The following is a 12,147-nucleotide window of genomic DNA, read 5'->3' as shown; positions in this document are numbered from 1 at the left end:
ACATTGCCCCTGTCAGATTAATCTTCAAAATGTGTCTTTCCCAATATAGCAAACTAAAATCTGTTATTCCTTATAAAGGAGTCTTCACTGACATTGTCTTTTACATGCTACAATTGTAGCAATAATGGTGTTTGCAAGAGAACAAGTGTTAGGTTAGTTAGCTCAAGTCTGAACAATGCAGAAAGGATCACTAAGTGTAAATTCACTGTTGGGATAACGCTGGCTTCATCTTATGTTTAATTTTTTTTTTTTTTCAGAGACATCATCAACCACAGGCTATGTCTGATACTACAGCTTACAGTAGCTCCATATAAGCAAAGCCTATAGAAGCAAATGTAGTGACGGTGTTACTGGAAGAAAGGTGCCATGTTTTTCTCATCTTATTTTTAGGCAGTCCACATCCAACTCTCTGGTCCTGCAATAGTGATTCCAAAAACTAAATCAAAGCTCCACATAAAAAGTACCTCCTGTGCAGATACAATAGTGTTCATTTCTTGTTGCCTTATATACTTTGGTTTGTTGCAGAACATGAAATGCAGTTTATTTTACATATGTTATTAATCTGCTTGTAATCTATTTTCAGACCTTATCATTGTGTTGTGACCTGTAAGTGCAATTATCACTTTGCAGATTAGTGTAAAATATAGAAGCTATCTATATACAGCACCCACAAACTGCACGGCGGTCTAGCTTTATATACCCTAAACACACATTTCTTACTGCTGGTAAATGTCTAGTCCTAACCCAGTCCTCTTCAACATTCAACAATCCATTCTTCACTGCATTCTTGTCATGGTGCCAATAGTATACAATGTATGGAAACATTAGAGGGTCACCCCCCGGCAAGGCGTATGGAATCCCTACACACAGAGGATGGACACTCAGCTTTTATACTTAGCAAATACACAAATCACAACAATTATAATAGCTGAACATTCTGGCTTCATGAAACAGCCCTTAAACAAATAAAAGCAAATTATTTTGCTAATGGTGCATGGTTTTCCAGATCAAGTAGTTCATGAATCATTTAAAATTTTTTAAATCAGTTTGTAATTAGAATTTCTAAAAAATAATAATAATGGTAGTCTAGAAATGAAATTATCCTGCAGTTAAAAGGAAAAATGGGTTTGACTAATACATAAAAAAACATGTCCCCAACAAGTTGTCAACTGAACCAATGGAAGATTTTATAACTCCTTTTGGCTATATTCCCACAAGGTAGGAACAAAGGACTTTGTTTGGCACTCAAAAACAACGGCTGTTGTAGTGAGTGTCAAACAACGGCCGTTGTTGCACTGAAAATTGCATTAATTTCAATGCACAACGACCAGAAATAAAAACACGTCAATTACACTGTGTGTACAACGGCCGTTGTTCAATACACTTCAATGCAACACATTTTTCTGTGACAAGAATGGCTGTTGTTTTAATTGCAAATAATGTCCGTTTTTGTCATAAAAATTGGGTTGTGTGAACATAGGCTAAAGATGGAACTCAAATAAAGAATAGTTGCAAAAAAAAGTTGGTTGTTTCCAGTCGTGTGTGACATTTGGTGCAAGTATAAGGAAAGGTTCTAAAAGGAAAACATACAGGTTGGCCAAGGAAGATGTCAAAGTGACAGTGAGATCTTCCTTGGCCTGTAGAAAACACTTTCCCTATTCATTTATGATATGGGGCTGCATTTCTTGTAAAGGAGAAAGGGCAATCATCACCTCTACAGCTAATATGCTGGGGGATATATACATTTGGACACTTAATCAAGATGTTAAGGCATCTTCCATAAAGATAAAAGTAATTAAGCTTTTCTCAGTTTATCAGCCTGGCTTTTAGTGTATGGTGAAAATGTAAAAAAAAAATTGTCCATGCCGCACGGAATTCAGGAATAAGAATAAGCCTATGGAGGAGTAACAAAAGTTTTTTTTTTTTTTCGCAGATTCTATAATTTTTCAAAATTTTAAGAGATTCCCTGATTTTTTTTCCTCTGCTTAATCTGAAAAACAAATTAATTGAACCATTCATTAAACTGATTCCATTTCATTAACTTGAGCCATGCTTCATGATGCAAACATTGTTTTGTATCATATCTGTGATTTATGTACTGTGACATAGACCGCTGAGTGCACAGCCTCCATATCTGTGATTTGAGTATGTACTATGACATAGACCGCTGAGTGCACAGCCTCCATATCTGTGATTTGAGTATGTACTATGACATAGACCGCTGAGTGCACAGCCTCCATATCTGTGATTTGAGTATGTACTATGACATAGACCGCTGAGTGCACAGCCTCCATATGTGTGATTTGAGTATGTACTGTGACATAGACCGCTGAGTGCACAGCCTCCATATGTGTGGTATCTCCATACCTTTTGCCCATGCTTATCTTCTACAGATTCTGCAACGCACCATTGTATATGTGTTAAATTATTATAATAAAATTTCCCTAAATAAATTCAAAAAGCTTTATAGATTTTGTAATCTTGTACGTATTCAATGCTGGAAAAGTTCTGCTTAACCCATACCTAACAACCAGCCGGTATGAAGCTGGCTATAAGGCTGACATTACAGGTACAAACCAGATCTAGAAGAGGACCAGGCTGTGACTGGGCACATACCTAAACACAAAGTACGCATGGACGTATTAGTGGCGGCCATGATGCTTAGAACTCTATTTTGCATGCTGGAAAAGATTCGTCTTGCATCACTACAGTACTGCTGCTAGCTAACACCATTATATTAAGTTCTTGCTGTTTCTCATGGGTCTGTTGATACCATTCACGCGTCACCTCTGTGTCATGTGTTGGGATTAATGTCACCTGGAGAAAGACATGCAAAGCAATAAATTATAAACTTGTATAAAAGAAGCAAAGAACACTTAATCAGCACTCCTACAAGTATGGTTAAAAACACAAACATTGCTATGCCTAGTCCAGAGCCTGAGCCGTGGTGAACACAAGACTGTAGTATACTATTACTTATATAGCACTAGCATATGTCACCATGTACAGAGACTGTAATCATTAAAGCAAATGTACCACCGATACATCTTTTTTTTGTTTTGCCTGTGGAACGGTCCTTTTTTTGAACTGTGGCCCGATTCCAGTGTACGCCACCAGTCTATTGCAGAGCACAGGCCAGGAATGAAGCACTGTGGGTGGGCCGACGAAACCCCCTCCCCTCTGTGGCGTGGCTCTATTAGAATCAATGGAGCCGTGCCACAGAGGGGATGGCCGATCTTCACACTTCTGGCTCTCTTCCAGTGCTTCATTCCCGCCGAGCATGAGAACTACTCCGCGGTTCAAAAAAGGACTGTGCCACCGGCATCTCCCCGCCAGAGTTGGTCTATTCATGTAAATCCATGTAAGTATATTCATGTACTGTAAATATACTCTGCCACCAGCAAAGAATGATAGTTACACTTTAATATTAGTATCTATTCTCTTACAATCTAATCCCAACCTCAGATACATACACTAGGGTCAAGTTCATAGGGCGCCAATTACTCAGTAATCAGTAGGTTTTTGGAGTGTGAAAGCAAACCCGAGAACTCTTTGCAAACACAGGGAGAATGAGACTATACAAACTCCATGCAGATGTTAATCTTGACAAAGTGCAGATAGTATAAGCAGTCAGTTGGCTGGGTTACTAATTCTCTTGGCTTTTATCTTGCTGTCTATGTAAGTAAACAAACTGAATGCTATGAGAAGTACTGGAAGCAACTATGACAGAAATATTTATAAGTCACACTTCTTTTTATTTTGTTTGTCCTACTTTTTTTTTCCTTAACAGCAAGTGGTGACAATAGGTAATCACAATATAAGAAACAAGGAGATTTAAATGAGGTTAATGAAAAAAGAAAATTAAAGGAAGTTGAAAAGTTCAAGTATTCATTTCATGTAATTATATCCCATATAAAGGATAGAACAGCCACCAAGGGTATACGAAAGGGTTCAGTAACCTTCTAAACAAATGAAGAAAGAAGAACAAGGGGAAACTCTTACTTAATGTAAGAAAAAAGCATAATACAAATATAAAGTATAGTACATAAATCTAAAGTACAAGTATAGAAAGGTACATGACAACAGGAAAGACGAGGACAAGAAACAGAATGGGGGCAAGAAGTGTGGGGTGAGCCAACATAAAGCAAGAGGCAAGGCCTCATAAATAAATGTCAGCATCAGTGACCATTCATTTTCCCCACAGGCCCAGTGTGTATCCTAGAAGGACTAGACTGTATCAAAAAGCTCCAGTTTATTGTTCAGCAGAGCAGATAAATATTCCGTACTATAAAAGTCCAGCATTAAAGAAGATAAATCTACAAAGGAAGAAGGAGACTCGGTTTCCAGTGCTTAGAAACTAAAAAAATGGGCAGCTATAAGAAGGTGTAGGAGCCATTTCAAAATCTGCAGCCCAAAGGGACAGAGGAGACATTAAATGAATAAAATAATGGGTCTGCAGGAATATGCAAGTCAATTAAATAATAGACCATAGACTGAAGCATTTCCTAGAAGGCAGATATGAGTGAAGCAGCTTTGTTTTGCTTCCTACAAAGCAAAACTGATTGGCGTTTGAATCCTGCAGGCTGAGGGCTCCATGAAGAGGACAGATACAGCCCGAGGATCGCCCTCAAAGTGCCTGGAAAACATGAATACAGCCAAGTGTGAAGCATTGAGCTGCACATTTCTCCTGGCTTTAGCTAGTGATTGCGGGGAGTCTCCGCACTGAGACCCTGACTGACTTTCTTCTATGTAATGTGTCAAACGTTTTTTTTAAATGACAGTAATGCTTCGACTTCTAAACTGTTACATTATAAAGTTATAGGAATTGTTCTGTTTATACAACTTATATTTAAGCTGTGCGTTAAGACATTTTGAGTTAATAGACCATACAAGACCTTCATTTGTCCTAAGAGTATAAAACAGTCATTGACCCATGTGGGAGTTATGTTATGCTTTATTTCTCCTCTGGTGGCATTGTAGGGATATACAGTAGAACACTAGCTGTGTGATTTTCCCAGATATTTCAGTTCATCACAGACACTACTGCAGTGGAGACCCAGGGGGAGATTTATCAAAGGGTGTAAAATTTAGACTGGTGCAAACAACCCACAGCAACCAATCACAGCTCAGTGTTAGGCAGTGCTGAAAGGAAAGCTGAGCTGTGATTGGTTGCTGTGGGCAGTTTTCACCAGTCTAAATTTTACACCCTTTGATAAATCTCCCCCCCAGTGATCAGCTTGTTGTTGGGGTACCATGGACAACTCCTTTGCAGCGCACCTGCAGCGGTGTACATGCTCTACCTCCACTCAATGCAATGTGCTCTTAGGAGAAATGGGATGTCCCTGTGGTGGGACCCTCAATGTAAATTTATCTCCTACTGTGTAGATAGGGGAAAGTCATTTTTGGAACGTCCCCTTAAAGAATTTTCACAGATGTTTTGTTAAGATTAAAACTTACTTGCAAGTTTTCTCCCCATTGGGACTTTCCTTCCAAAAGTGCATCCAGTACAGTTCGGCTAGGTTCCCCATTGGCTGCATCGTTTCCACTAACTACATAATATGCTGCGCGAACTCTCTTGAAGAACTCCAGATCCGTATTTTTGCCATTGCAATGATTAGGGATATATGCCAAATCCACGTACACAGGTGGGCCAGGCGGAGTAGTAGAACTGGCTTTAGAGCTGCTTGATCCTATGTGGAATATATGAATTATCAAAAACAAGAATAGGTAAGAAACAATGTGTAAAAAAAAATAATTCTGTGCAATGTCTTTAAGAACACAACCTTTTGGCACTAAGGCTTACTAAATTTAGTAAATCTTCCAAATCTGGACTTGCTATCACTGGCAGAATTTTCTAGCAGGATTTTTTGCCGCAGATCCACTTTCCATCAAAAGAATTGTCATGTCAGTTCTTTGGGTGGATTCTGCTAGAGGAATCCTATAGAAGTCAATAAGGCTTCTATTCTGCTTGAATTCTACTTGCTTTCAGCTCTAATTCTGCTCATATTCTGCCAGAATTTCATGCAGAAACTCTTCTCTTCAATTCCTCAGTGTGCACATACCCTTACAAACACTGATGCGACATCCTGGTTTACATATATCCACGTGAAAGGGACACATGCAATAAGGATTTTTGATCATAGAATGTCTACATAAATCCGGCAATCCGGCGGCGTTTCCCTCCGTTGCAGGAGAGAAGCAACGGAGGGAAACGCATCTCTGAACTGATCCCATTGTTTTCAATGGGACAGTTCAGATGATCCGTTCTACAACTAATGCTGCCGGACCGCCAGACTGTCCGTACGGGAGAACGCAGCATGCAGCGTTCTGATGTACAGCCCGATCAGCTATTCGGCACGGCATCCACTAATATGGGGTGCTGGAGGCATGGCGTGTGCAGAAGCATGCATTATGCATTCTCCGGCTTTCGCCTCCGACGCTCAAAAGAGAAGTCCCTGCCCCGACATTAAACTCTTGTGACCCCTGGCCCCCCCAGCTACTCTATATAGTGCAGCACCATTTAGGACAGGGGTAGGAGCCCCTCCTCTCCAGCTGTTGCACAACTACAACTCTCATCATGTCTGGGATATCCAGGCATGATGGGAGTTGTAGTTGTGCAACAGCTGGAGAGCCAAGGTTCCCTACCCCTGCTCTAGAGGACTCCCATGTAAAAGTGTTCCACAATATTTTATCTCCTGTTCTGGTGCTGCCCCCTTTATAGATGGCCCCCTATATACTGTATTTGAAAAAACGGATGACAACTAATGGAATAAACTGATTGCAACTGATGTTTTTTCATTAAAAAATGATATAAAACCGGATGACAACTGATGACCTTTTTGCCATCAGTTGAGATATCAGTTGCAGTCAGTTTTTTTTTTACAAAAAACGGAAACGGATGCATCTTATATATGTAAACTAGGCCTTAGTCTTTTGGGATTTTGTTGTGAATGTATCTCATAAAAGTTGAAGTTCCTAGAAAACATAATAATGTCTTAAAAAAGAAAATTACAATTGGTAAAAGCATCTATTAACCCCTTAGCGACCCATGACGTATCTGATACGTCATGGTGCCGCGGGGGGTGTTCAGAGATGGGTCCCGCCGGGATCCCGCTCTGAACGGCGCCGCTCCCGGACGATATGTATAGCCGGGGAGCGCCTCTATTAATATATCAAGCGTCTAAATGCAGCTGTCAAACCTGACAGCTGCACTTAGATGCTGTGCTCTCCCTGTCCCTGGTGACTAGTGGGACGGATCTCCCCCCCCCCCCACAATGCGCTCGCAGGGGGGAGATCCGTTCTTCTGCCCGTGCCGGGCCTCAGCGCCGCAATGACACTGATCCCGGCTTGGCAATATATTGCTATGGCCTGCAGCAGGCCATAGCAGGATCACCGATATGATGGATCTTTGCTGTGTATATACACAGCATTGATCTCTATGAGAGATCAGTGCTGTGTATATACAAGTCCCCCAGGGGGGCTTCTAGTTAATGTAAAATAAAAAGTAAAAATGTTTTTTTATTAATAAAAAAATCCCCTCAGTCCAAATCACCCCCTTTTCCCATTTTATAAATATAAATAAACAGATAAATAAACATATTTGGTATCGCAGCGCGGGTAATCGCCCGAACTATTAATTAATCACATTCCTGATCTCGCACGGTAAACGGCGTCAGCGCAAAAAAATTCTAAAGTGCAAAATTGCGCATTTTTAGTTGCATCAAATCCAGAAAAAATGTAATAAAAAGCGATCAAAAAGTCGCATATGTGCAATCAAGGTACCGATAGAAAGTACATGTCATGGCGCAAAAAATGACACCTCATACAGCCCCATAGCCCTAAGGATAAAAGCGCTATAAGCCTGGGAACGGAGCGATTTTAAGGAACATATATCTGTTAACAATGGTTTGAATTTTTTACAAGCCATCAGATAATATAAAAGTTATACATGTTACATATCGTTGTAATAGTAACGACTTGAGGAACATATATAACAAGTCAGATTTACCATAGGGAGAATGGCGTAAATGCAAAACTCCCTGAAATCAAAACAAATTCCTTTTTAATTTCAATTTGAGAGCGCAAAGGATTTTTTTCCGGTTTCGCAGCATATTTTATGGAAAAATAATGCCTGCCATTATTGGTTTCACAAAAAATAAGGGCTCATATGGGTCTCTAGGTGAAAAAATGCAAGCGCTATGGCCTTTTAAACATAAAGTGGAAAAAGCATACGTGAAAAAATGAAAATTGGCTTTGACCTTAAGGGGTTAATATTCCCAGTACTGCCATATGGAATTATCCAGCTGTGTAAAGTCAAACTTCAGCTGAAAAGATGATGACAACTACATTTTGCAATACTAAAAATGCTGCTGTCACACGTTTCATAAAATGAGGGGTAGGGATGATTGTTGTAAATAAAAGATATATTTAGAAAGTACAGTGGTACCATGGTTTAAGAGTAACTTGGTTTAAGAGCATTTTGGTTTAAGAGCTCACAGTTTTTCAAAATTGTGACTTTGTTTAAGAGCATTGTTTTGGTTTAAGAGCTTCCTGTACTGGGTGGGAGCGCGAGTGGAGGAGGGGCATGGCCTGCATAGTGGGGTCTACACTACAGCACTGTACTCTGACCCAGGAAGTCTCCCTCACCTCCCATATCATAGTAGATCCATCTCAGGCTGGGGCTTACATCAGGGGACAGGACTGTGGAGGCAATCTCTTCATAGGTGTAACCCCTCTCTCCCCGGTCAGAGAACGCTGCATGTATGTGCCCACATCTGCCCTGCTCATTCATTCATGCTCTTTGCAGTCTCTGTCAGTCCTGATTGGTCCATGCTGAACACACACCCCTTCCTCATTGCTGTCATGTGACCACACAGACTTCTGATAGCAGCCCTGCTCCTCTATTCTAGCCTGTTGTACTACGCTACTGCATTATGGGGATCTGCAGTTCCATCCTCTATCTACAAACTTTGGCTGTGTTTTCAGCTTTATGCAGTTAATATACATTATACTCCACATGCTGGTGATTGTTATACTGTACAGAAACTTATAATATCACATATTCAGCTGTTTATAAATATTTGCTTCATTAGTTTTACATGTTATTCAGAATATAAAATCACTATTTTTGGGGTGTGGAACCAATTGTCTGCATTTCAATTAGTCCTTATGGGAAAATTTGCTTTGGTTTAAGAGTGCATTTGGATTACAATTCGTTCATCCCAGAAAGAATTATGCTCGTAATCCAAGGCACCACTGTATATGATAAATGCAATATAGTACAGCAATAACACTAAAGAAGCTAAAGAGACTCCTATTACTTCTCAATACAAAAAAGCAGCTGTAATACAATCATGGGGGTGAGCACTACGAAGAATAAAATCATTTGGTGATCTATCCTCCACAATGTTGCCTTGACCAGGTTCTTTCTTCCCAATGATATAAGCAATGATAGGATTTCATTTACCAGAACAGTCTGCACTGAGTATATAACAATTGGTTGTTGCTTCCTTTTTCATTTCAGATGTGTTAAAGCAATTTAAAGCAATGGCTGTGCAGGTGAACATACCCTTCAAAGGGACGCAGACACGTGAAAACTTTGGCAAATGTGGCAAACTTTATTATATATTAATCTACAAAGACTAACTTCTATCTGTTTTATATTGTTGCAGTAGACAAGCGCTATTTAAAAAAATATATTTTCTTTAAATAAATGTAGAGCATTAAAAGGGTTGTTTGGGTAGGGCTATTTTAGGCTATGTTCACACTGCGTATGAATCCGTCCGTAGTGCGAACCGCGAATATATGCACGTAGTTTTGAGGTTGATGCGTTCGCTTGAAAGTATACGATATACGCCCGCACAGTGCACACTACGTATGAGCTTACGGCCGGATCGTATACGGCGCCATGAAAAATGAACAAGACCATTGTTTGAGGACGGAAATGTTGAAACTCACGGCCGTGGATTTCCATGCGGTCCTGTACGGAGTACTTATTTCAGCCAAATTGAACTTGATTTTTCGATCCAAAAGGTTCTGTGTGGTTTACGGGGCTGGGCGAAGATTTCCAAGTAAATGACCTGCCTCAGATCGCTTCGAAACAAGCTAGGGAAGCATAACTGTACTACGGGCGTATGTTCGCGGTTCGTACGCATCCGGCCGCATGCCGATTTTTCCCACGCCCGTAGTTTCAGCCGCACATGTACGGCGGCGTATGATCTATGGACGGATTCATACACAGTGTGAACATAGCCTTACGTTGTATGCTCAGGGAGGGGTAAATGAACAAATAATATTTATGGCCTGGTTCTTTTGGCTTTTTTTTATTCACCAACTCCCAGGACATATGACTTATTCCTGCCCAGACAACCCCTTTAATGTTATATCCAGACAGAATACAAGGACTTAAAGTGGACCTGGGGTTAGTATTTAAAAAAAAAATATAGATTTTTTTTTAAATCTTATTTTGAAGTCTTATTTGTCTCTTTTTATACCATTGCTATGTCCCCCTTTCCTAGGATATACCGTAGGCATTTTGCTGGTCAGTTCACAATCTGCATGTTTTCCTGAATAGTCTGATGGGCAGGAACTTTAAGGGGTGGTGTCACCAAGCAAAGAAGGTAAAATCAGATGTGTACCACATACCTAGATATCAACAAATGTATTGTTTACAAATGTGTATACAAATGTGTCGTTTTTAGCAAATAACTTACATCCCCGTACCATTTTCTTCCCCATGGAACTATTCACTCCCTGGTTTCCTCTTTGAACTCTGACCCTGCTGTTGCTATGCAACAGTGCAGACACTTAGGGCCCTATTCCACGGGACGATTATCGTTTGGATAATCGTTAACGATTAACGATCTCAAACGACCGCTATTGCGAAAGACCTGAAAACGTTCACTCATTTCCATGGAACGATAATCGTTACTTATGATCGTAATTGCGATCGTTTCTCTTCGCTATTTATTCGCTATTGCGTTCGTATCTATTGAGAACGACCGAACGATGTCTTATTCAATGCGAACGATTTGCGAACGAGCAACGATAAAAATAGGTCCAGGTCTTATTAAACGATCAACGATTTCTCGTTCGGTCGTTAATCGTTAACTGCATTTCAACCGAACGATTATCGTTCAGATTCGAATGATTTAACGATAATCTGAACGATAATCGTCCCGTGGAATAGGGCCCTTACACACAATCCCCCTTGCTTGCCAGTACTGGCAGTACTAATGGGACAGAGCAGGTGACTGGGATTGAACTGAGCATGAGTGACCCAGCCTAGTGGATGTCTGGCGGGACTTAACCAGGGGCAACAGGTTATCAAAAAAGCAGGAACATGGGGGATTAGTGAGTCTGTAGCTCTCAAACAATACATTTAAATAAATGCTTGTAAATTTGGAATCTATCTTTGTCACATCACCGCTTTAATTTCAAAATGGAGTGTGAGTGTGGGGCTCAGGAGGTGTGAGTCTGATTTCAGCAAAAACAGATAAAAACCCTAACAACTGGCAGATCAATAAACTATATTACAAAATACCAAAGGCAATAGAAGATTCATACCTTCTATTTATTCAGTTCTATTTGCGAAACAACTAAAGTTAAAGGGAATCTACTAGCTCTATATTATTATTATTATTTATTTATTTATTTATTTATAAATAAAGTGCCCTTAATTCAAGAGCGTGATATATTGTGCTCAGAGCTGCAGATATGGGTAAATAGCAGATAGGGAGATAAAACAAATGACACATGACTGTTAGCTGTTGACTGTTTGCAATGCTATAAAATATGTTTTCTTAAAGGAGAAGTCCTGCAAAAATTTTTATAAGAGTATTGTATTGCCCCCCCCCCCCAAAAAAAAGTTATATAAATTACCAATATACACTTATTACGGGAAAAGCACATAAAGTGCTTATAAAGAACTGTGTGGGCTATGGCTGCTGGAGAGGATGATGGCAGAGGGATGCTCAGTGTCCCTCCAGTGCCTGGTGTTGCTTGGTGTCCCTCTGCCATCATCCTCTCCAGCAGCCACAGCCCGCACAGCTCTGGGAGTCGGGTCGTGACATCACCATTTTATCCAGGAAGTGAAGCCTTGATGCGGTAGTAAGTGCAGAAAAAAAGCACTTTATGTGCATTTCCCAT

General features: G+C 40.2%; 1 protein-coding gene across 1 annotated transcript in view; it reads right to left on the bottom strand.

Moving 5' to 3' along the window:
• Positions 1–2,016: 2,016 nt before the first annotated feature.
• The window catches only part of MAP1A (microtubule associated protein 1A), a 32,967-nt gene continuing 22,836 nt past the window's right edge, over positions 2,017–12,147 (bottom strand). Inside the window, exons 4-5 of the mRNA XM_069983897.1 lie at positions 5,458–5,690; positions 2,017–2,817 (exon numbers count right to left, since the gene is read on the bottom strand). Of these exons, the coding sequence (XP_069839998.1) occupies positions 2,662–2,817; positions 5,458–5,690 (389 nt within the window). The 3' untranslated portion in view covers positions 2,017–2,661. The remainder of the gene's footprint in view (positions 2,818–5,457; positions 5,691–12,147) is intronic.

The sequence above is a fragment of the Dendropsophus ebraccatus genome, chromosome 1 (assembly GCF_027789765.1).
Source record: "Dendropsophus ebraccatus isolate aDenEbr1 chromosome 1, aDenEbr1.pat, whole genome shotgun sequence".
NCBI lineage: Eukaryota > Metazoa > Chordata > Amphibia > Anura > Hylidae > Dendropsophus > Dendropsophus ebraccatus.
The sequence above is the reverse complement of the archived record's forward strand: the minus strand, read 5'-3'. Positions and strand labels throughout refer to the sequence as shown.